This window comes from Chiloscyllium punctatum, chromosome 8, assembly GCF_047496795.1.
Source record: "Chiloscyllium punctatum isolate Juve2018m chromosome 8, sChiPun1.3, whole genome shotgun sequence".
In the NCBI taxonomy this organism is placed as follows: Eukaryota; Metazoa; Chordata; class Chondrichthyes; order Orectolobiformes; family Hemiscylliidae; genus Chiloscyllium; species Chiloscyllium punctatum.
Genome location: NC_092746.1, coordinates 130,954,660 through 130,979,278, shown reverse-complemented (window position 1 = coordinate 130,979,278; position 24,619 = coordinate 130,954,660). Strand labels below are relative to the sequence as shown.

The 24,619-nt window shown below is 48.8% G+C and overlaps 1 protein-coding gene across 3 annotated transcripts in view; it reads right to left on the bottom strand.

Moving 5' to 3' along the window:
• The window catches only part of LOC140480928 (uncharacterized), a 276,989-nt gene extending 253,559 nt beyond the window's left edge, over positions 1–23,430 (bottom strand). For 2 of the 3 annotated variants that reach the window (XM_072576515.1, XM_072576518.1), the window contains exons 1-6: positions 23,241–23,430; positions 22,225–22,288; positions 17,643–17,804; positions 6,443–6,568; positions 3,067–3,189; positions 1,615–1,737 (exon numbers count right to left, since the gene is read on the bottom strand). In XM_072576515.1, the coding sequence (XP_072432616.1) occupies positions 1,615–1,737; positions 3,067–3,189; positions 6,443–6,568; positions 17,643–17,804; positions 22,225–22,288; positions 23,241–23,426 (784 nt within the window). In that variant the 5' untranslated portion in view covers positions 23,427–23,430. The remainder of the gene's footprint in view (positions 1–1,614; positions 1,738–3,066; positions 3,190–6,442; positions 6,569–17,642; positions 17,805–22,224; positions 22,289–23,240) is intronic. The other variant, XM_072576516.1, reaches the window with a different exon arrangement.
• Positions 23,431–24,619: the final 1,189 nt, after the last annotated feature.

Below are 24,619 nucleotides of genomic sequence, written 5' to 3'. Positions count from 1 at the left end.
TCTGGCACTTGATCGGCAACTCAGAGAAAGACCACAAGACCAAACTGAGAAACAATCTGTGTGGTCACTCCCAGGACAGGGACAGATACAGAGTAAAGCTTCCCATGAAACACCCTCAGAACAAGGACAGCAGGGGTTAGATACAAAGTAAAGCTCCCTCTAAACTGTCCCCGATTAAACACTCCCAGGACAGGGGCAGCACAGGGTTAGATACAGAGTAAAGCTCCCTCTACACTGTCCTCCCATCAAACACTCCCAGGACAGGGGCAGCACAGGGTTAGATACAGAGTAAAGCTCCCTGTACACTGTCCCTCATCAAACACTCCCAGGACAGGGACAGCATAGGGTTAGATACAGAGTAAAGCTCCCTGTACACTGTCCCTCATCAAACACTCCCAGGACAGGGACAGCATAGGGTTAGATACAGAGTAAAGCTCCCTGTACACTGTCCCCCCAACAAACACTCCCAGGACAGGGACAGCATGGGTTAGATATAGAGTAAAGCTCCCTCTACACTCACCCTCATCAAAGATTCCCAGGACAGTGACAGCATGGGGTTAGATACAGAGTAAACCTCCTTCTACATTGTCCCAAAATCCCTGACTTGTGAGGCTTTGTGGTTGAGTGTTGGGAGCGTATGTGTGACAGTGATCATATGTGGGAAACAAAAAAAGGAAACTACTTGAAAATCAAAGATGTGCAGGTCAGGTGAACTGGCCATGCTAAATTTCCCTTAGGTTAAGTGCATTAGTCAGAGGGAAATGGGTCTGGGTGGGTTACTCTTCGGAGGGTCGGTGTGGGCTTGTTGGGTTGAAGGTCCTGTTTCCACACTGTAGGGAATCTAACCTAATCTAATCTCAGCAGGTCTGGTAGCACCTATGGAGAGAAATCAGAGGTCTGGGGAAGGGTCGCTCAACCTGAAACATTAACTCGATTTCTCTCCAGTCTGTGTGAGAATATGCTTGTGTGTGTGTGTGTGTGTCTGTCTGTGTGGGTGGGTATGAACGTGTGTGTGTGTTTGTGAGCTATAGGGAGATGCTGAACAGGCTGGGGCTGTTTTCCCTGGAGCATTGGAGGCTGAGGGGTGACCTTATAGAGGTTTATAAAATTATGAGGGGCATGGATAGGATAAATAGACAAAGTCTTTTCCCTGGGTTGGGGGAGTCCAGAACTAGAGGGCATAGGTTTAGGGTGAGAGGGGAAAGATATAAAAGAGACCTAAGGGGCAACTTTTTCATGCAGAGGGTGGTATGTGTATGGAATGAGTTGCCAGAGGATGTGGTGGAGGCTGGTACAATTGCAACATTTAAGAGGCATTTGGATGGGTATATGAATAGGAAGGGTTTGGAGGGATATGGGCTGGGTGCTGGCAGGTGGGACTAGATTGGGTTGGGATACCTGGTCAGGGTGGACAGGTTGGACCGAAGGGTCTGTTTCCGTGCTGTACATCTCTATGACTCTATGACTTTATGTGTTTGTCGTTCTGTGTGTGTGTCCGTGTGTGGGGAGGTTTTGTGTGCGTGTGTGTGTGTGTGTGTGTGTGTGTGTGTGTATTGGACTGTCCCGGTGACTGTGGGCAGTGTGAAGTCCTGGTGAGTTGGGAGCAGCGCTCACCGAAGCAGGAGAAACCGTCTCCGTTGAATCCCTGGTAGCACTGGCAGAAATAGGAGCCAATGATGTTCCCACATCGGGCATTGGTGTCACAGCCATGTTGTCTTGAGGCACACTCATTGTCATCTACAGGAAGAACAGAGTGTCATTATAACAACAGCATTCAGCCTGCTATTCCTGTGCTAGTTCAGATATATCGAGTGTCTGTGCAGCTGTGATTAGAAAGTCCAACATCCAAAACTCAGGACTGGAAAAAGATCAAGAGAGAAGTATCATCAGGAATTAATGATCAGTGCACCCCCCACCCCCTCACCTAGACCAAGGAAGACATGGCGGGGTGGGGGTTGAAATGCTCAGACTGTATCCCAGAGACCTGGGAGGTTCAGACATCAGCCACTCCCAGGTAGACAGCAATGGGTCTTGGGACAGTAATAACATCGAAGGATATGGAACATGGTACCATTATCTCAAATGGAGGACAAGGGTCCACAGGCTGAATGATCTCCTTTTGCTCTGCTGTATAAACACCCCAGTTGTCCCTCTGCCCATGTGTTTTATTCTCCACGTTTATGTTGGTTTGTCTGTGTGGGGGCCTTTATAAGGGGTTTAGAGCTTTAGGAACAGGATGGTTAGCTCAGCTGGTCTATAATACAGGGTGAAGCTAACAATGTGGGTTCAATTCCTGCACTAGCTGAGGTTACTGTGAAGGACTCTCCTTCTCAACCTCTCTCCTCACCCGAGATGTGGTGACCATCGGGTTAATCCATCGCCAGTTATTCCACTTTAAGCAACCCTATAGTCCTGTGGACCTTGGCAATATTACTTAAGAGTTTTCATTTGTAGAGTTTGCTTAATTTACTTGAATTAAGGGCAGGCGATGGCCTAGTGGTGTTATCGCTGGACTGTTAGTCCAGAGACCCAGGGAATGTTCTGGGGACCTGGGTTTGAAGCCTGCCACGGCAGATGGTGGAGTTTGAATTCAACAAAAATCTGGAATTAAGAATCACATGAATCCATGTCAGGAAACCCCATCTGGGTCACTAATGTCCTTTAGGGAAGGAAACTGCCATCCTTACCTGGTCTGGCCTACACATGACTCCAGACCCTCAGCAATGAGGGTGACTTTTAACTGTCTCTGGGCAATAAATGCTGCCTTGCCAGTGACACTCTCATCCTCTGAATGAGTAAAAATAAATTGATTGGAATCTAATGACCTGTGATTGACAGTGAGTTTGTGTTACGTACAGAAACATGGCCCATACATTTTGAAGTCAGGCTGTCTGGGGACTGTTTTTCTTTTAAATAATAAATTCTGCGACAGCTCTGGGGACAGCAGGGCCTGTTTCCCGATGTGATGCCCCAGTGAGGGGTAATAAATATTCCTGTATTGAGGAGCTCCTGGGCTGACACTGTTTTGTCAGGAGTCATGCTTGTTTTCTCCCTCGAGTTACAAACCTTCACAGTAGCTCCCGTTGCCACGGAATCCAGACTGACAGCTGCAACGGTAACTCCCCAGAACATTTTCACACACAGCGTGTCCTTCACAAACTGGAGGAGTGTGCTCACACTCGTTAACATCTGGAGGTGAAAGGGTGAGAGACAGGATGTCACCATAACCATCAGCATAGGCAAGGGGTCAGTCAGAAACAGCCTGGGTGTGAAATCCTGAAACAGGAGACCAGGGGCTGGGTCTAACAGGAGAATGGCACTCGGAGAGAGCCACTGTACACACGATGGGCCGAAGGGTCTCTGCATTCTGATGACTGAGGTACTTTTCTGTGGCCTCAAGAAACTTGTGTGTGTGCACCTTTACACACCCGTCCCCAAGTGTGATAGTACCCAGGACCTGCCTCTCACATGAGACTTTGGTTCAGATGGAGCCTCTGAGAGGGGTGAGCTCACAAGAAGCTCCATCAGACTTCACCAATTCACCAACACAGTCCCCAACACCATCCAGAGACCAGAAACCCTCCCCTCACTCTCCCCCAACATCACCAACCCCCACTGTCATCACTATTAATAACCCCCACCCCGTCACTCCCCACCCACATCCCCACCCCTTCACCCCACCACCCACACCCCTACCCCTTCACCCACCCACCCACACCTCCACCCCTTCACCCACCCACCCACAACCCCACCCCCCATCACCCACCCACCCACATCCCCAGCCCTTCACCCACAACCCACACCCCTACCCCTTCACCCACCTACCCGCATCCCCACCCCTTCACCCAGTCACCCGCACACCCACCCCTCACCCACAACCCACATCCCCACCCCTTCACCCACAACCCACACCCCCACCCCTTCACCCACAACCCACATCCCCACCCCTTCACCCAACCACCCACACCCCCACCCCTTCACCCACAACCCACATCCCCACCCCTTCACCCACCCACCCACACCCCCACCCCTTCACCCACAACCCACACCCCCACCCCTTCACCCACAACCCACACCCCCACCCCTTCACCCACCCACCCACACCTCCACCCCTTCACCCACGCACCCACACCTCCACCCCTTCACCCACCCACCCACATCCCCACCCCTTCACCCCACCACCCACATCCCCACCCCTTCACCCACACACCCACATCCCCACCCCTTCACCCACCCACCCACATCCTCACCTCTTCACCCCCAACCCACATCCCCACCCTTTCACTCACCCACCCACATCCCCACCCCTTCACCCCACCACCCACATCCCCACACCTTCACCCCACCACCCACACGCCCACCCCTTCACCCCACCACCCACATCCCCACACCTTCACCCCACCACCCACATCCCCATCCCTTCACCCCACCACCCACACGCCCACCCCTTCACCCCACCACCCACATCCCCACCCCTTCACCCCACTACCCACACCTTCAACCCACCACCCACATCCCCACCCGTTCACCCCCCCCCCCCACACCCCCACCCCTTATAAGATATAAATCAGACCTAAGGGGCAACTCTTTCACGCAGAGGGTGGTACGTGTATGGAATGAGCTGCCAGAGGAACTGGTGGAGGCTGGTACAATTGCAACATTTAAGAGGCATTTGGATGGGTATATGAATAGGAAGGGTTTGTAGGGATATGGGCCAGGTTATGGCAGGTGGGACTAGATTGGGTTGGGATATCTGGTTAGGGTGGACATGCTGTACATCTCTATGACTCTATGACTTTATGTGTCTGTCTTTCTATGTGTGTGTCCGTGTGTGGGGAGGTTTCGTGTGTCTGTCTGTCTGTCCATGCACCCACCCACCCACACCTCCACCCCTTCACTCACCCACCCACATCCCCACCCCTTCACCCCACCACCCACATCCCCACCCCTTCACCCCACCCACCCACATCCCCACCCACACCCCTTCACCCACCCACCCACATCCCCACCCCCACCCCTTCACCCACTCACCCACATCCCCACCCCTTCACCCACCCACCCACATCCCCACCCACACCCCTTCACCCACCCACCCACACCCCCATCCCTTCATTCCCAACCCTTGGCCCTGCCACCCTCATCCCCCCCTCATTCTCCCACCCACATCCCCACCTCTTCACCTACCAATGTAACCCTTCTTCACGATTGGGTGCTGGTGTAAGGGGAGCTGCAGATAAATGGGGTGAAGGGGGGGGTTTACAGAGAGGGTGGTTGGGCTGGAAGGAAGAGTTAGTCAGAGCAATGGATGGAAGGGGGAGGGGCTGGGAAGGGGGAGGGGATGGGAAGGGTACCGGACCTCCCAGTCACCACCCACTATAATTCCCTTTCCCGCTGCCTTTCCAACATGACCATCCTTCGTCTCCTCCATTACCACAATGAACCAAACTGCAAATTGGAGGAACAACATCTCATCTACAGCCCGGAGGACTTAACATTGAGTTCCCCATTTTGAAATAACCTCCCTTTCCATCCCCTGACTCCCTCCACAGGCCCTCCCCTCCCTTCCATTCCTCTGACTGACCCTTCCCTCCAGCCACAAACCAGATTCATTCCCCACATCGACCAACCAGGCCGCACCCCCTACCTGTGTTCACCTGTCCCTATCTCTCCACCCACCACCCCCATACCCCCCCTTTACCTGCAGCTCCCCTTACATCCACCCCAAGTCCTAAAGAAGGGTTACACCCGAAACGTTGACTTCTCCCCCTCCTGATGTTGTTCTGGTTTACTGTGTTCTCCCAGCCTCCTGTTTGTTGACCGATCTACACTAGCACCATTTTCCAGCACCTGCTCCATGGCCTGGAATGCTGTGACATTCCAAGTGCTCCTCCAGGAGAGGCCAATGGTCCAGTGGTACTATCATGGGGCTGTAAATACAGAGACTCAGCTAATGTGCTCAGGGCCTGGGTTTGAATTCCCAACATGGCAGTTGGTGGAATTTCAATTCATTAAAAAGAAATTGGAAATTAGGAATCTAATGGTGACGATGAGTCGATTACCACTTGTTCGAAAAACCCATCTAGTTCACCAAAGGAACAGGAGGAGGCCATTCGGCCCCTTGAGCCTCTTAGACAGGAACAGGAGGAAGCCATTCAGCCCATCAAGCCTGTTAGACAGGAACAGGAGGCCATTCAGCCCCTTGAGCTTGGGTTAAGACAGGAAGAGGAGGAAGCCATTCAGCCCATCTAGTCTGTTAGATAGGAACAGGAGGAAGCCATTCAGCCCCTGAGCCTGTAAGACAGGAACAGAAGGAAGCCATTCAGCCCATTGAGCTGTTAGTCAGGAACAGGAGGCCATTCAGTCCCTTGAGCTTGGGTTGAGACAGGAAGAGGAGGAGGCCGCTCAGCAAGGGTGAGTTGCTGTGTCTGCTGTTTGCCCTTACCTACACAGTCCCCTCCTTGCTGCTTGAAGCCAGCTTGGCAGATACAGCTGTAGTTTCCCACCGTGTTGATGCACTGATTCCCCTGCTCTTGATGGCACTGCCCTTCAAACGTACATTCATCCACATCTACACAGGGTGGGGGAGGAGAATGAGAGAGAAGGCTCCTGTTAGAAAACTTTCAAATTGCTTCCCTTTAAACTTACAGGAAATATCCAAAAATGGATAAGGTTTTTAAAAAATATTTTCAGTTTTGGGGCAGTTCTGCAGAAGCCCTTGGATGAAGATGGATATGTAAAGCAGTTCCCCTGAGCAGGACAGAGGGTAATAAAACTGACCGCCTTATAGTAAGTTTAGTGACAGACCGTGACCAGAGTTGTTTGGATAAAACCCTGAAGAGAGTAATTGAGGCTGAGACCATTTAAACTCAGGTGTATGAAAGCTCCAGGAAAAATTGAGTTCAGATTTTCCAGACTGTGAGCTGAACATAACTTCAACTCATCAAGCTATTTAGAGAAAGAGATTTTCTGTAGTGTGAGTACTGTACGACGTTCAGTACCGGTTTACTGTTGAGGCACCTTTTTATAGATCGAAAGAAAGCAAGTTTTGGATTCTATTAGTTCCAAGTGTGTTGTAATTGTGAAAGGCATATCATATGCAAATAATTGGTCTATTCTTAATTTCTTTCTGTTAAAATTTAAATGTATTGCTCGCCAAAATCTGCAACATTGCATGCTTATGTTCCAGTGAGACACCACCACATTAATACCAAAATAAGATCTGATTGATTCGGCCTGACTTCAGCCTGGAATTGATCTTGTCAGGGAGAAGAAAGTGAGGACTGCAGATGCTGGAGATCAGAGCTGAAAATGGGTTATGGAAAAGTGCAGCAGGTCAGGCAGCATCTAAGGAGCAGCTGGGATGATAAAACCATGTCACTGTTGGAACTAAGCTAATGTGGCAACTGATTTATACACAGCAAGATCCCACAAAGTGCAAAGCGATAATGACCTTGTGATCTGAGGGATAAATATTGTTCATGATACCATGGATAGATACAGCAGAGAGTGGCGGGAGCTGGGCGGAAGTGAGGTCGGAGCAGGGAGACTGTTGGGGAGGCAGTGATTGCTATCTAAGTCGGTGTGTCCAGATCAGAATTGATGATCTGGAATCTGAGCTGCAAACACTATCCAGGACAGGGAGAGTTACCTGGAGGCAGTCACACCTGGTAGGTTAAGTAATTCAAACTCAGCTAATGATCAGGGACAACAGGGTGCGACTGTAAGTGAGGCAGATTCTGAGCTCATGAGTGGAGGAGCCTCAGCCCTTGACCTTGTGTAATAGGGATGAGATTCTTGCTGCCTGTGGGAAAGGGCTGTGGACATGGTGCCGAAGGTCATTCAACAGGGGGGAGCAAAAAGACAAGTAGTTATTATAGGGGATTCTATAATTAGGGGGACAGATAGTTACCTTTGCGAGCCAGATCGGGAGTCTCTCATGGTGTGTTGCCTGCCCAGTGCCAGGGTGAGGGACACCTCCGACTGGTTTGAAAGGATATTGGAGCGGGAGGGGGAGGATCCAGTTGTTGTGGTCCACGTTGGGACTAACAACATAAACAAAGCCAGGGTGGAGGACCTGTTTGGGGATGATCAAGCACTAGGAAGGAAATTGAAGTACAGGTCCTCAAGGGTCATAATCTCCGGATTACTGCCTGAGCCATGTGCCAATTGGTATAGGGTTAAGAAAGTTAGGGAAGTAAACACTTGGCTAAGAGATTGGTGTAGGAAAGAGGGATTCCATTTCATTGGCATCAGTTTTGGAACCGAGGGGACGGTCCCCACCTGAACCGATGTGGAATCAGTGTTCTAGCAAAAAGGATAATTAGGGTGGTCGCTCGGACTTTAAACGTGTGAATCGGGGGGGGGGGAGCGAAAGCAACAGGGAGTATGGAGTTAACTGGAAAGATAAGCAGCAGGTTAGCATGTATGCAGATGGGTTTAAGCTCGAGGCAGACTAGGAATGGAGCAAAAAGGAAGGAAAACTTAGGACATCTTATGAATTCCAATATCTCTAATAATGATAAGAAAGTTAGCATTAAGATGCTTTACCTGAATGCTTGTAATATCCATAGCAAAGTAGATGAATTAACGGCACAGATCATCGTGAATGATTATGATGTGGTAGGCATCACAGAGACGTGGTTGCAGGGGGGTCAGGGCTGGCGGTTAAACATCCAAGGATTTACAACTTATCAAAAAGACAGGGAGGTGGGCAGAGGGAACGGGGTGGCCTTGTTAGTTAAGAACAATATTAAATCTATGGCACTGAATGACATCGGGTCAGATGATGTGGAGTCTGTGTGGGTAGAGTTGAGGAACCACAAAGACAAAACAACCATAATGGGAGTTATGTACAGACCTCCCAGCTGTGACCAGGACCAGGGACACAAGATGTACCAGGAAATAGATAGGGCATAGAGATAGGGAATCTCTCCACTCTGCAGGCACCCTGCCTCTATTCCTGATGAAGGGTGTTTGCCTGAAACGTTGATTTTCCTGCTCCTCGGATGCTGCCTGACCTGCTGTGCTTCTCCAGCACCACTCTAATCTAGACTCTGGTTTCCAGCATCTGCAGTCCTTGTTTTTACCGAATAGACAGGGGCGTGTCAGAAAGGCAAGGTCATGATGATCATGGGAGACTTCAATATGCAAATGATCTGGGTGATTAATGTTACCAGTGGATCCAAAGAAAGGGAATTCATGGAATGCTTACAGGATGGCTTTTTGGAACAGTTTATGATGGAGCCCACAAGGGAGCAGACTATTCTGGATTTAGTGCGATGAGTCAGACTTTATAAAAGATCTTAAAGTAAGGGAACCCTTAGGAAGTAGCGATCATAACATGGTAGAGTTCAGTCTGCAGTTTGAAAGAGAAAAGGCAAAATCGGATCTAATGGTGTTACAGTTAAATAAAGGTAATTCCAGGGGCATGAGAGAGGAACTGGTGAAAATAGACTGAAAGCAGAGCCCAGTGGGGAAGACAGTGGAGCAACAATGGCACGAGTTTCTGGGTGTAATTGAGGACACAGTACAGAGGTTCATCCCAAAGAAAAGAAAGATTATCTGGTGGGGGGCGGGGGAAGGACTAGACAGCCATGGCTAACAAAGGAAGTCAGGAAATGTATCATAAAGAAAGAGAGATCCTATAAAGTGGCCAAGAGCACTGGGAAATCAGAAGATTGGGAAGACTACAAAAACAAACAGAGGATAACAAAGAGAGAAATAAGGAATGAGAGGATCAAATATGATGGTAAGCTAGCCAGTAATATTAGAAATGACAGTAAAAGTTTATTTCAATACATAAGAAACAAACGAGAAGCAAAAGTGGAAATTGGGCTGCTCCAAATTGATGCAGGAAGGCGAGGGATGGGAGATAAGGGAATAGCTGAAGAACTTCATAAGTACTTTGTGTCAGTTTTCACAGTGGAAGACATGAGTAATAGCCCAACAATTAAGGACAGTCAGGGGGCAGAGTTGAGTATGGTAGCCATTACAAAAGAGAAAGTGCTAGAAAAGCTAAAAGGTCTAAAAATGAATAAATCTCTAGGCCCTGACTCGTAGAGTTCTGAGGAAGGTGGCTGAGGAAATAGCGGAGGCACTGACTGTAATATTTCAAAAATCACTGGAGTCAGGGAAAGTCCCAAATGATTGGAAAATCGCTGTTATAATCCCCTTGTCCAAGAAAGGATCAAGACAAAAGATGGAAAATTATAGGTCGATTAGCCTAACCTCGGTTGTTGGTGAAGGATGAGATTTCTAAATTCTTGAAGTGTAAGGTCAGATTAAAACAAGTCAGCATGGATTTACTAAGGGGAGGTTGCACCTGACAAACCTGTTAGAATTCTTCAAAGAGGTAACAAGTAAGTTAGACCAGAGTTTGGAAGTTATCTATCTAGACTTCCAAAAGGCCTTTGATAAGGTGCCTCACGGGAGGCTGCTAAGGTGAGGGCCCATGGTGTTCGAGGTGAGCTGCTGGCATGGATTGAGGATTGGCTGTCTGACAGAAGGCAGAGAGTTGGGATAAAAGGTTCTTTTTTGGAATGGCAGCCGGTAACGAGTGGTATCCCGCAGGGTTCAGTGTTGGGGCCGCAGCTGTCCACGTTATACATTAATGATCTGGATGAAGGGACTGGGGATATTCTGGTGAAGTTCGCCGATGATACAAAGTTAGGCGGACAGGCAGGTAGTACTGAGGATGTGGGGAGGCTGCAGGAAGATTTAGACAGTTTAGGAGAGTGGTCAAGGAAATGGCTGAAATTCAACATGAGCAAATGCGAGGTCTTGCACTTTGGAAAAAAGAATAAACGGTGAGAAAATTCATAAAGCCAAAGTACAAAGAGATCTGGGAGTGATAGTCCAGGATTCTCTAAAGGTTAGCTTGCAGGTTGAGTCCGTGATTAAGAAAGCAAATGTAATGTTGTCATTTATCTCAAGAGGTTGGAATTTAAAAGCAGTGATGTGCTTCTGAGACTTTATAAAGCTCTAATTAGGCCCCATTTAGAATACTGTGTCCAGTTTTGGGCCCCACACCTCAAGAAGTACGCATTAGCACTGGAGTGTGTCCAGCGGAGATTCACATGGATGATCCCTGGAATGGTAGGCCTAAAATAGGATGAACGGCTGAGGATCCTGGGATTGTATTTATTGCAGTTTAGAAGGTTGAGGGGAGATCTAATAGAAACTTACAGGATAATGTATGGCTTAGAAAGGGTGGATGCTGGGAAGTTGTTTCCATTAGGCAGGGAGACCAGGACCCATGAGCACACTCTTAGAATTAGAGGGAGTCAATATACAATAGAAATGAGGAGACATTTCTTCAGCCAGAGAGTAGTGGGCCTGTGGAATTCATTGCCATGGAGCGTAGTGGAGGCCAGGACCTCAAGGCAGAGATTGATAAATTCTTGATCGTACAAGGAATTAAGGGATACGAGGAGAGTGCAGGTAAGTGGAATTGAAATGCCCATCAGCCATGATTAAATGGCGGAATGGACTCTATGGGCCAAATGGCCTTACTTCCACTTCTATATTTATGATCTTACAGACCCTCTGACACTGCGGTACTCCCTCAGCACTGACCGTCCGACATTGCCCACTCCCTCAGCACTGACTCTCCGACAGTGTGGCACTCCCTCAGCACTGACCCTCCAACAGTGCCCACTCCCTCAGCACTGACCCTCCAACAGTGCGGCACTCCCTCAGCACTGACCCTCCAACAGTGCGGCGCTCCCTCAGCACTGACCCTCCGACAGTGCGGCACTCTCTCAGTGCTGACCCTCTGACAGTGCGGCAGTCCCTCTGTGCTCCCACATTTCCATGGCCTGATAATACTGTGTTGTGTAATTCTGTGATCCTATCAGTTTGAAGTGGTTTTCCTATCTTTCCTGTGTGGAATTTGATTTCAAAGACCAGCCTGTAGCTGCCTCTCTGTCCTTGTTTGCTGAGATTCCCAATGTTCTTGCTTCCGAAGATTGCAAAGTTCCGGACTGCGGAAGCAGAGTATCTAATTAAGTCCCCAGAGACTCCAGGCAAATCTGTTTGTTATTTACTAAGGGGGTAGTTCATTCAAGGTCAGTAATTAAACCCAGACCACAGCAAAAATACAGTCTGGAGAATGAAGAGAGATGAGAGAGAAGGAGGGCAGATTGGGAGATAGAGAGAGAGAGACAGAGATGGAGATAGAGACAGAGACTAGTGACATTGGGAGGACTAGAAAGAAGCTTGTACTGAAAGATTTTGAACAATTGGGAACTCATTTTGAGAGCTGACCCACCAAGGTTTAATCTCTGGTTACAGGCAAACTGACACTCAGTAAATAATGTCAAGGAATTAAGTGCATGACTCAGAGATTGATGTGGGGAGAATGGGTTTCAGTTCATGAGCACTGACACCACCACTGGGGTAGGAGGGAACTGTTCTGCATGGGTAGGCTTCACTTGAACCAAAGTCCTGGTGAATCAAATCACTGGGGCTATAGAGAGAGCTTTAAACGAATCACAGAGGGTCATGGTTCTGACAAGGGGAAATATAGCTTAGAAAGCAGAAGGATTTGCTAATATTACAGAGCGACTGTTTGGATAACAATATGCAAAGTGTGACAGGAAGGGACAGAATATACAAAATTAGGAACGCAGCAGTCAACAGGTTCAAAAGGGGAAAAATGGCCACCAGGCAAAATAAACTCGTGTAACTATTGGAGTGCCCCAGGGATCAGTGCTAGGCAACAATTATTTATAAAGTATATTCTAAACGTGGATGAAGAAAGTGAACGTATTATCAACAAGTTTGTGGATGACACAAAAAGGAGATGGGAAAGTGAGTGAGGAGATGGGAAAGTGAGGATTACTGGGGAGATATGGAGAGGCCGATTCCCTTTGGAGGAGAGGCTGGGACCACAGGGATGATCTCAGAGTACGGAGTCACCCATTTAAAACAGATGTGGAGGAATTCCTTCTCTCTGAGGCAGCGAATCTGAGGAATTCATTCCCATAGAGGGCTGGTGAGGCTCGGTGATCGAGTATATTCAAGGCTGAGACAGACAGATGTTTAATCAGGAGGGGAATCGAGGGTTAATGGAAAAGGGCAGCATAGTGGAGTTCAGGATTACCATATCAGCCACAATCCCATTGAATGGCAGAGGGGACTGTGTCCTATGTCCTTGGCTGTTCCTACATCTTACTGAGAGCAGGAGAATCAGGAATGGTTAAACATGTGGGTGAGGGGAGGTTAGATAATCATTAAGAGGAGGGAGGGGATGCGCAGAGTGAAACAGAGACAGAGGAGGATAAAGTGGGTGTGAGAGGATGGAGGGAGATGGTACAAAGACAGAGTGAGTGGATGTAGTGACTGATTTGGGGTCAGCCAGGGCGGACCTTATAGAATATGAGTTCCCTGATTGGGCTGTTAACCAGGGTCGATCAGACAGCCCAGCTGACAGACATAAACAGGAATGTCAGGAGTTCTGTTCACTCTGGGAGACATTTCTGAGGGAGCTGGATCAGTGTTAAGGACTCTCCCTGTGTAAGTAAAGGGGGATTTGGTGATGGGATACCAGCCTCTGGGGACTTACTTCAAATGGGTTTTTGACAGCACACTTTAGGACTGCGAGAGGAATAGCAGTGGAATGAAGAGGGCGGTGGTAGAGAGGGGAAAGAGGGACTGAGAGGAAGAGAAGGGGTGGAAGGAGGAGCAGATTTGAGGGAGAAAGCAGTGGAGGGAGATGAGGAGGTTTGAGAGGTTGGTGTGAGAGATGGACTGAGAGAGGAGAGTGGGAAAAGATTAGGCAAAGGAAAGGGGGGAAGAGACGGGGTTGAAGGGGCACACTGAGGGTGGGAGAGAGATAGAGAATGAGTCAGAAAGAGAAGGATGAGTGTCAGGGAAATGAATGAATAAAGACAAAAGAAAATGAGGGAAAGGTGAGGAGGAGTGAGGCTTGGGTAATGGGAGGGTTGGGTGGAAGGAGGGCTGAGGCAGAGAGCTGGGTTCCTCAAGGCTGCATTCAGCGCTGCACCCTGTATCTGCTGGGTGGCTGGGCAGATGCCCTTGGAGTGGGCACAAACAGATGATGGGTAAGGCTGTTGGTTTGGGGAGGGGCATACTGGGGCACATTGCTGTGGGGGGGGGGGGGTGACCGGAGGAGGATGGGGAATGAGAGGACATAGGAGCATGGAGAAAGAGAAACAAAGGTTCAGCGCCCTGAGGCTGACTCTGACCCCAGCATTTGCCTTGAACAACAGCCAATTAAAAATTTGGAAAAATTGTCACAGGGCTCAGATTAAAATCTTTTTAAAATTCAGCACCTTCGACAGGGCAGGACTCCCTCTTTTAAACCCATAACCCGTGTCATAAGGTCCGAGAATTATATAGCATAGAAGAGGCCCTTCAGTCCATTTGAGTCTGCCGTGACCGAGCCACACTTGGCCTACCGCCTTGAATGTTGCAATATGTCAGTGGCTCATCCAGGTACTCTTGAAAGGTTGTGAGGTTCCTCTCTTCAACTCCCCTCCCAGGCAGCACATAGCAGACCCCCACCACCCTCTGGGAGAAAGAACCTTTCCTTAATTCCCCTCCAAACCTCCTTCCTTATGCCTCAGAATGATGTTCCCGTATTATTGACCCTTCAATAGCAAGGCCCCTAGATAGAAACTATCCCGTTGGACAGGCGCAGCATGGGTTCATGAAGGGCAGGTCATGCTTCACTAATCTTTTGGAATTCTATGAAGACATTATGAGCAAGATGGACAATGGGGACCCAGTGGATGTGGTATACCTAGATTTCCAAAAAGCCTTTGACAAGATGCTGCCCAAGAGACTCTTGCATAAGATAAAGATGCATGGCAGTACAGATAAAGTATTAGCAAGATTAGAGGATTGGTTGACTAACAGGAAGCAAAGAGTGGGGATAGGTGAGTGCTATTCTGGTTGACAATCAGTAACTAATGGTGTGCCTCAGGGATCAATGTTGGCATCGCAAATACTTGCAATTTATACAGATGTTTTAGAATTGGGGATCACGTGTGGTAATTAAATTACTTACAGTGTGGAAACAGGCCCCTCGGCCCAACAAGTCCACACCGACCCGCTGCAGTGCAACCCACCCAGACCCATTCCCCTATATTTACCCCTTCACCTAACAATACAGGCAATTTAGCATGGCCAATTCACCTAGCCTGCACATTTTTGGACTGTGGGAGGAAACCAGAGCACCCAGGGGAAACCCACGCAGATACAGGGAGAATGTGCAAACTCCACACGGAGGCGAGAATTGAACCCAGGTCTCTGGCACTGTGAGGCAGCAATGCTAACCACTGTACCACCAAAGTGTGTCCGAGTTTGCAGATGACACTAAGATGAGTGGCAGGGCAAAGTGTGTAGAGGACTGTGAAACTTTGCAAAGGAATATAGATCGTTTCAGTGAATGGGCAAAGGTCTGGCAGATGGAATACAAAATGGATGTGAAACTATCCATTTTGGTCTGAGTAACAGTAAAAAGGCTTATTACTTGAATGGTAAAACATTGCTGCATGCTGCTATGCAGAGGGACCTGGGTGTCCTTGTGCATGAATCACTGAACCAGGTACAACAGGTAATTAGGAAGGCAAATGGAATTTTGTCCTTCATTGCTGAAGGGGTTGAGTTTAAAGGCAGGGATGTTGTGTTACAGCTGTACAGGGTACTGCTGAGGCCACACCTAGAGTAATGTGTGCAATTTTGGTCTTCTTACTTCAGAAAGGATGTACTGGCACTGGAGGGAGTGCAGAGGAGGTTCACTGGGTTGATTCTGGAGTTGAGGGGGTTGGCTTATGAGGAGAGAGTCAGTAGACTGGGATTATATTCATTGGAATTCAGAAGAATGAGGGGGAATCTTATCGAAACATATAAAATTATTAAAGGAATGGATAAGATAGAAGTAGAGAGGATGTTTCCATTGGCAGGTGAAGCTAGGACAAGAGGGCATAGCCTCAAGATTAGGCTATGCCCTCTCAGTAGGCTTTCTCATGTCCTCTCAGTAAATCTGCCATCGTTGCCCAGGGATCAAAGAGCCGGTGGGCCGACTCTAGCTCCGATTTCCTATGTCGTACTTAAGCTGCTTCCTATCCCCCAATCCCCCTCATCACCATACAGCCCTCTGTCAGGTCCCCCTTCAGTCTCCTCTGCTCCAAAGATAGGAGCCTAAGCCTATGCAGCCTCCTTCCATCGCTGAGACACTGCGTCCCAAGCAGTACTGGGGGGATTCACGGTATAGTCCCCTCACCATCGCTGAGACACTGCGTCCCAGGCAGCACTGGGGGGAATCACAGTATAGTCCCCTCACCATCACTGAGACACTGCGTCCCAGGCAGCACTGGGGGGAATCACGGTATAGTCCCCTCACCATCGCTGAGACACTGCGTCCCAGGCAGCATTGTGGGGAATCACGGTATAGTCCCCTCACCATCACTGAGACACTGCGTCCCAGGCAGCATTGTGGGGAATCACGGTATAGTCCCCTCACCATCGCTGAGACACTGCGTCCCAGGCAGCACTGGGGGGATTCACGGTATAGTCCCCTCACCATCACTGAGACACTGCGTCCCAGGCAGCACTGGGGGGAATCACGGTATAGTCCCCTCACCATCGCTGAGACACTGCGTCCCAGGCAGCACTGGGGGGATTCACGGTATAGTCCCCTCACCATCACTGAGACACTGCGTCCCAGGAAGCATTGTGGGGAATCACGGTATAGTCCCCTCACCATCACTGAGACACTGCGTCCCAGGCAGCATTGTGGGGAATCACGGTATAGTCCCCTCACCATCGCTGAGACACTGCGTCCCAGGCAGCACTGGGGGGATTCACGGTATAGTCCCCTCACCATCACTGAGACACTGCGTCCCAGGCAGCACTGGGGGGATTCACGGTATAGTCCCCTCACCATCACCGAGACACTGCGTCCCAGGAAGCATTGGGGGGGATTCACGGTATAGTCCCCTCACCATCACTGAGACACTGCGTCCCAGGCAGCACTGGGGGGAATCACGGTATAGTCCCCTCACCATCGCTGAGACACTGCGTCCCAGGCAGCATTGTGGGGAATCACGGTATAGTCCCCTCACCATCACTGAGACACTGCGTCCCAGGCAGCACTGGGGGGAATCACGGTATAGTCCCCTCACCATCACTGAGACACTGCGTCCCAGGAAGCATTGTGGGGAATCACAGTATAGTCCCCTCTACCACCCTGCCCTTGTCCATTTTCCTGGTCACTTCATTTAGTTATATTTTCATAGTTTAAAGAGGAATATTTGTTCAAAAGTATTTTGTTGACTGTAAAGATCTTTGAGAAGTGTGGTGGCATGTGATACAGGTTTGCACACTGACTGAGGTTTCCTAGGTTTTGATATAACACCATAGCTCCTCTCTCATGTAATCTTGTGTTATTAGAAAATCATCCATTAGCAGCACCATTGAAGCCAATGGGGCCAGAATTGTGTTATCCCCAGTACAGATAAAGAACGCTTGCTTTCTACAAATAATGGTCTGAATTCTTCAATTGAGTTAAGGCCAAGTTGTGTTGAAGAAACACGCATTATAGCAGAACTGACTGTACTAACAAATGGATTTCCATCTCGGTTGCCAGACTGGAGTTAGGATTAGGAGCTACTTACCAACGCATTGCCAGGGAGCATTGATTAATCGGAATCCTTCAGGGCAGCTGCAATTCTCTCGGTCCAAACCAAGCTCATCAGGACAGCCACAACCAGTACCATTCCTGACCGCCAGCAAATTCCCAGGGCAATCCCACATACTGTGGATCTTCATATCCCCTGCTGAGTAAAAGGAATCCACGTTAGATGGTGCAGCACAGCAAGAAGCTCCAGAATTCCGAATGTTCCCCATCAGTACACTGTGAAATGGATCAGTTTTAATGTCAACCTGTTCCCAACAAGCACACAGACGAAGGTATCAATGCAGGGTTACAGAGAGAGAGAGAGAGAGAGAGAGTACAGTACCTCTGCTCTTTTAAATTGAAAGTAAACTGAAGAGAAAGCTCCCCTACCCCGTTAACATGAAAGTAAAGCTCCATCTACACTGTCCCCATCAAACACTCCCAGCACAGGACAGCACAGGGTTAGATACACAGCAAATGTCTTTCTACAATGTTCCCATCAAACATTCCTCTGTGATAAGAGTCTAATAGATTGAAATTGATATGATCCATGCTCAGTGGCTATTGCAGAAAATTAAAGGTCTCCCAACATTTATTAAGTATCTGGAGAAGCGTGGGGCACATGCTGGAGCACAGTGGGCTACAGACCAAGTGCAGGGAAATAAGATTCGTATAGTTTGCTGTTTCTTGGCCAACACTAACATGGTGGGTCAAAGGGCCTATACAACTCTATGACTCTCAAAAAGCAAACACCTGAAGAGTAATACTGTAGACTGCAATATGGCAGATTGATTAAGTTAGCTGACCGTTAGACTAGATTACTGTTTGTTAACTCTCTGGCTCAGAGACACTGAACTGGACATGAGCTCGAGATATGGTGCACCCTTGGGAGGAGAGGGACTTCTGCTCAGCTTCCTCTCCTCCATGTTCGTCTGGAGGTTACGGAGAGAGGCAGAGCAGAATGTGGTTGTGGTTGATGTGATCAATGATCTTTGGGCTAGAAATATGTTTTTGTACATCCCAGTTTAGCACGGGCACGAGGCAGTGACTGGGGGCTGGTCCCTTGTAACCAGTTTCCAACAACATCACAGCACAGACAGACTGTCCTCTTCAGAGGTTTTAACATGGTGATGGGCGTGGAGCTGAGGGTGAATGTTGAAGGGCTGTATAAAAACACAGCTATTGCCTGAGAAACATGAGAATGGTCAGAGCTGTGAAAACAAACCAAGAAATGGACCAACACTGTCTCACACATGGGCTGCACTTTCATCTGCCAACTCCAGGCAGAACCAAGGGGAATGGGGAGCCAAACTGGCCATTTGTCTGTGTGAAGTGGCAAAATTACAACAATTCACACAACAGAACAGCTACTCCAAGCTACACTCACTTTTAGGAGGAAACTGTTTGAAATTGATTGCACCCTGAATCTCTCTAACAAAGAGAAAATAACTGCAGAAAGTAGTTGAAGGTACACTTTCAATCCCAGCTGAACTCACAGATGGTACATGCTCAATAGTACTGCCCAAGATGTAAAAGAAACATCGAAAATAGGAGAGTAGGAGGCCATTCAGCCCTTTGAGCCTGCTCCACTATTCAATATGGTCACGGCTGATCATCCGACTCAGTCCCCTGCTCCCACTTTCTCCCCATACCCTTCAATCGCTTTAGCCCTAAGAACTATAGATTAGATTAGATTAGATTACTCACAGTGCGGAAACAGGCCCTTCGGCCCAATAAATCCACACGCCCCGCCGAAGCGTAACCCACCCATACCCCTACATTTACCCCTTACCAAACACTATGGGCAATTTAGCGCAGCCAATTCACCAGACCTGCACATCTTTGGACTGTGGGAGGAAACCGGGGCACCCGGAGGAAACCCACACAGACACGGGGAGAACGTGCAAACTATCTAACTCGATATCTTTGGTATCAAAGCTGCCCTTTGGTAAGGGTGGAATGATGGCTCAGTGGTTAACCCGGATTCGACTCCCGCCTTGGGTGACTATTTATGTGGAGTTTACACATTCTCCCTGTGTCTGTGTGGGTTTCGTCCCACAGTCCAAAGATGTGCAGGCTAGGTGAATTGGCCATGCTAAATTGCTCATAGTGTTCGGTGCATTACTCAGGGGTAAACATTGGGGAATGGGTCTGGGTGGGTTACTCTTCAGAGGGTCAGTGTGGACTTGTTGGGCCAATGCTGTAGGGAATCTAATCTAAATCCTTTCTGTGTTAGAGAATTCCACAGGCTTCCTACTCTCTGAAAGAAGGCATTTCTCTGTATCTCATCCTAAGTGGCATTGCCCATGTCTTTAGACCGTGACCCCCAGTTCTGGACTCCCCAGTCATTAGGCATATCCTTCCTGTGTGTTTTTCTCTGTCTAGTCCCGTTGGAATTATATAGGTTTCTATGAGTTCACCCTCTTATTCTTCACAATTCCAATGAATAATGGGAGAAGATGGTCTAGTGCTATTATTGTTCGACTATTAATCCAGGGACTCTGATGATATTCTGGGGATCTGAGTTTGAATCCTGCTACAGATGGGACAGTTCAGAGATAAACTCATATAGAATCCACCTACCAGGCCCTGTGAAGGAAAGGCCGCTAGCATTCTTAAAGATCCACCCCACCCTGGCAATGTTCTTCTACAACCTCTACCATGGGGGAGAAGGTACAGAGGTCTGAACACACGCACCAGCCGGTTTTGAAACAGTTTCTACCCTACTGTTGTTAGAATGCTGACTGGACTCTCAAACTCTCACCTTGTTTTGTTTTTGCTGCTGTTTACCTATTGTTTACTTATCTATGCTACTTAACTCTGTGATCTGCCTGTATTGCTTGCAAGACAAAGCTTTTCACTGTGCCTTGGTACACCTGACAATAGATTCAATTCAATGAACATTTAGTCCAAGGTGATATATAGTGCAAAGCAAATAGAGTCAGTATCCCCCAGAAGATAAGAGGGGAGATGTTAAAGTGCATTCTCCAAAGGAGCCAAGTCAACTGAATCTGAGGAAGGAAAGGGATATGCTTTACTGGCCAAAGCTGAGCAAGGAATTCAAAGAGCAGAGCATGTTAGAGGGCACAGATTTCACACAAGATCCCTGACAGGGTGTAGATGGAGCCAAACCCCTTCACACCCACGGGAACTGATTCCCTCATCACGAGGTACTACATTTCTCACCCCCATGGACCAGTTGACTTCAAAAATGACTGCAGGAATTGGCAAATACCTGAGACACACTTCAGGCACCTGGCAATCTCACTGGGGGTCACTGCCATCAGTTGGGGTCAGTCTGGGATGTCATCTATCACCATCAGCGGCTCTCCAGCTTGCTTCGTTTGGTCCATGTACCCCATTGGCCGATATAGTCCCACACGTACACACAACCAGAGAAGCTATTCCTCAGCTAATGATGTGAACTCACCCTCACTGCCTCAGCCCATAAGGTCCACAACATCTCAGCAGCACAACAACAACATAATACACAGGAATGACAGTCCTTGAAGAAGGGACATTACTCAAAGCTGACAACAATATGAGCATCTAACAATTACAGACCAGCACCACTTAAAGACTATATGTGCACTATTAACACAGAGATTTAGTGGCTCACTAGGGTAACACACTGGAAATCACTATTCGGTGGAGTCTTCACAATGGTTAAAGATTTCAGAAAGAGGCAGAGTTCCTCAATTTCCCTGTCTTTCAGAACCAGGTTAATGGGAAGCACATTTCACCCCACTGTTTAAGAAAGGAATAAGGGAGGGAGAGATCGTGGAACCACAGAGCTGTTAGGCTGGTGTCAGTGGTAGGAAAACACTAAAATCTATTCTCAGGGATGATAACTGAACGTGTATAAAATAATGATTGGGCAGAGTCAGCAGTGATCAATAAAAAGGGAATTCTCTGAAGGTAGTGAAGGTGACAAATGGGACGTTGCCCTTCATAGCGAGAGATTTTGAGTTCAGGAGCAGGGATGTCTTGCTGCAATTATACAGGGCCTTGGGGAGACCACACCTGGAATAGTGTGAGCATATTTAGTCTCCTTATCTGCGAAAGGATGTCCTGGTGATGGACAGATTACAGCAGAGGGTCACTGGGCTGATACTGGGGATGGTGGGATGCTCCTCTGAGGAGAGATTAATGTGGTTGGGCATATCTTCTCTCCAGGTTAGAAGTGGCACTCCCAGGGTTGGGACAAGTAGACAGATAAAGAGGTGCCTAAAGAACCAGGCCGACAGTCTCAGAATAAGGGGTAGGCCTTTCAGGACTGAGGTGAGGAGGAATTTCTTAAATCAGAAGGTGGTGAATCTTTGGAACTCTTTGGCCCAGAGGACTATGGAAATTCAGTCTTGGGGCATCTGCAAGACAGAGATTGATAGATTTCTACATAACAAAGACATGAAGGGATATGGAGGCAGTGCAGGAAGAGTGGTGTTTAGATAGATGATCCAATTGGGTAAGGGGAGGCATAACAGGCTGAATGGTCGTGTGTGTCCAGGTCTAAAGCAGTGTTTCCAGTCTGTCTAATGTTACTTTAAAAGCTTCCTGTAACGCAGACTCCAGACACCTACCTTGTTGGTGAGACTCAGACACAGTGATGTTTTCAATGATGTTCCCAAAGGACTTGGTTTCATTCTGAGGAAAGAGAGAGACAGTGAAGAATGAAAGGCCAAGAGGAGGAATAGAGAAAACTGAAAAAAAAAGTTACAGTGTTAGAGATATGGGAGGGGTGGAAGAGGGAGGCAGTGGATTAAAGTGGGAAGATGAACAGGGAGAAGGAGGTTCGGGATGGGGCAAATGGAGGCTGTGAAGGGAGCGAAGTGAGGTTACAGGGCAAGAAGGATTTGGATCGGTCAGTCAGGATCTGTTAGTGAGGATCTGTTAGTGAGGATCTGTTGGTGAGGATCTGTTGGTGAGGATCTGTTGGTGAGGATCTGTTGGTGAAGATCTGTTAGTGAGGATCTGTTAGTGAGGATCTGTTGGTGAGGATCTGTTGGTGAGGATCTGTTAGTGAGGATCTGTTAGTGAAGATCTGTTGGTGAGGATCTGTTGGTGAGGATCTGTTGGTGAAGATCTGTTAGTGAGGATCTGTTAGTGAAGATCTGTTGGTGAGGATCTGTTGGTGAGGATCTGTTAGTGAGGATCTGTTGGTGAGGATCTGTTGGTGAGGATCTGTTGGTGAAGATCTGTTGGTGAGCATCTGTTAGTGAGGATCTGTTAGTGAGGATCTGTTGGTGAGGATCTGTTAGTGAAGATCTGTTGGTGAGGATCTGTTGGTGAGGATCTGTTGGTGAGGATCTGTTAGTGAAGATCTGTTAGTGAGGATCTGTTAGCGAGGATCTGTTGGTGAGGATCTGTTAGTGAGGATCTGTTGGAGGAGCCCATGAACAGAGTTAATGAAAGTAATCCTGGAAGGTGTGTGCCTGACCAATGGTATTAAAGTGATGGAGAGAGGTTTAGAGATTGAAGGGGAGAGGGAGGGAGTGAATAAGGAGGAGAGTAAGGGGATGGGGGGGTGAGGGGAGAGAATGAGGGGGTGAGGCAGGGTGAGGATGGGAGGGTGAGGGGGGTGAAGGGGTGAACTTACCGAGTGACTGGGTGCAGCTGGGGAGCTGCAGATTCCGAGAAAGAGACAAACCCGGATCAGCAGCGCCATGTCCCGCGGACTCATCGTCTCCCGGCGGAGAGAGGCCCAGCGCGGAGCTCCACCACAGGGAGGGGGCCCCAGCGCGGAGCTCCACCACAGGGAGGGGGCCCCAGCGCGGAGCTCCATCACAGGGAGGGGCCTCAGCACGGAGCTCCATCACAGGGAGGGGCCTCAGCACGGAGCTCCACCACAGGGAGGGGCCCCAGCGCGGAGCTCCACCACAGGGAGGGGCCCCAGCGCGGAGCTCCGCCACAGGGAGGGGGGCCAGCGCGGAGCTCCGCCACAGAGAGGGGGGGGGGGGCCCAGGGCGGAGCTCCACCACAGAGAGGGGGGGGGGGGGGGGCAGCGCGGCGCTCCACCACAGGGAGGGGGCCCAGGGCGGAGCTCCACCACAGGGAGGGGGCCAGCGCGGAGCTCCACCACAGAGAGGGGCCCCAGCACGGAGCTCCATCACAGGGAGGGGTCCTGCGCAGAATACACAAAAAGGGTCCCTGAAATCACTGACGTCGCACGTGAATGGCCCAGTGTGGAGTGTCAACACAAAGAGGGGCCCAGCACGGAGCTCCAACCCACAGGGAGACCTGGCACGGAGCTCCAACCCACAGGGAGACCTGGCACGGAGCTCCAAACAATGTGAAGACCTGTCATGGAGCTCCTTCTCACAAGGATTGCCCTGGCATGGAGCTCCAAACAACAGGGAGAGCCCTGGCACAGGGCTTCAAACCAGAGAGAGAGAAAGAGAGAGAGAGAGAGACAACTGCGGAGTTTGAAGCCACCAGTGAACCAGGACAATCCTAGAACATGTCTTCCCATTCCATGGTCTGCTTTTGGGAATCACTGCAGAACATCCTGACTAAGTGCAATCCAGCTAACAGGAGGCTGCCATTGAGGTCCCACCATTTACTGATGTTGCCAAATGTGGCTCCCATCTATTGGGATCATGAAACCCCAAACAGATCGATTGGAACCAGGTCTTTCATCAGACCCTTTACAAGCTGAGGCCTAGAATTTAGTCAGAAATTCTTTCACAAGACCATATAACAACTAAAATCTCTTTCTCAAAGATGGTAGATTGAATTTTCAGATCTGACACTTGGTGATAATTAAAGCAACTTGACTGTAAGAAGAGAAGGAGCAAACAAATGATGGCAGAGTACAAGGAGGAAACTGAGACATAATTAGGAAAACAGAAAATGGAAATGGAGGAAACTAGATTTGGAAATGCAAAAGGAAAGAAAAGGAATGTAAATGAGAGAAAAATACAGAGAGTATCAGCTGAGAATGATGAAGTTGAAACAGGAGATGTCGGATACTGACAA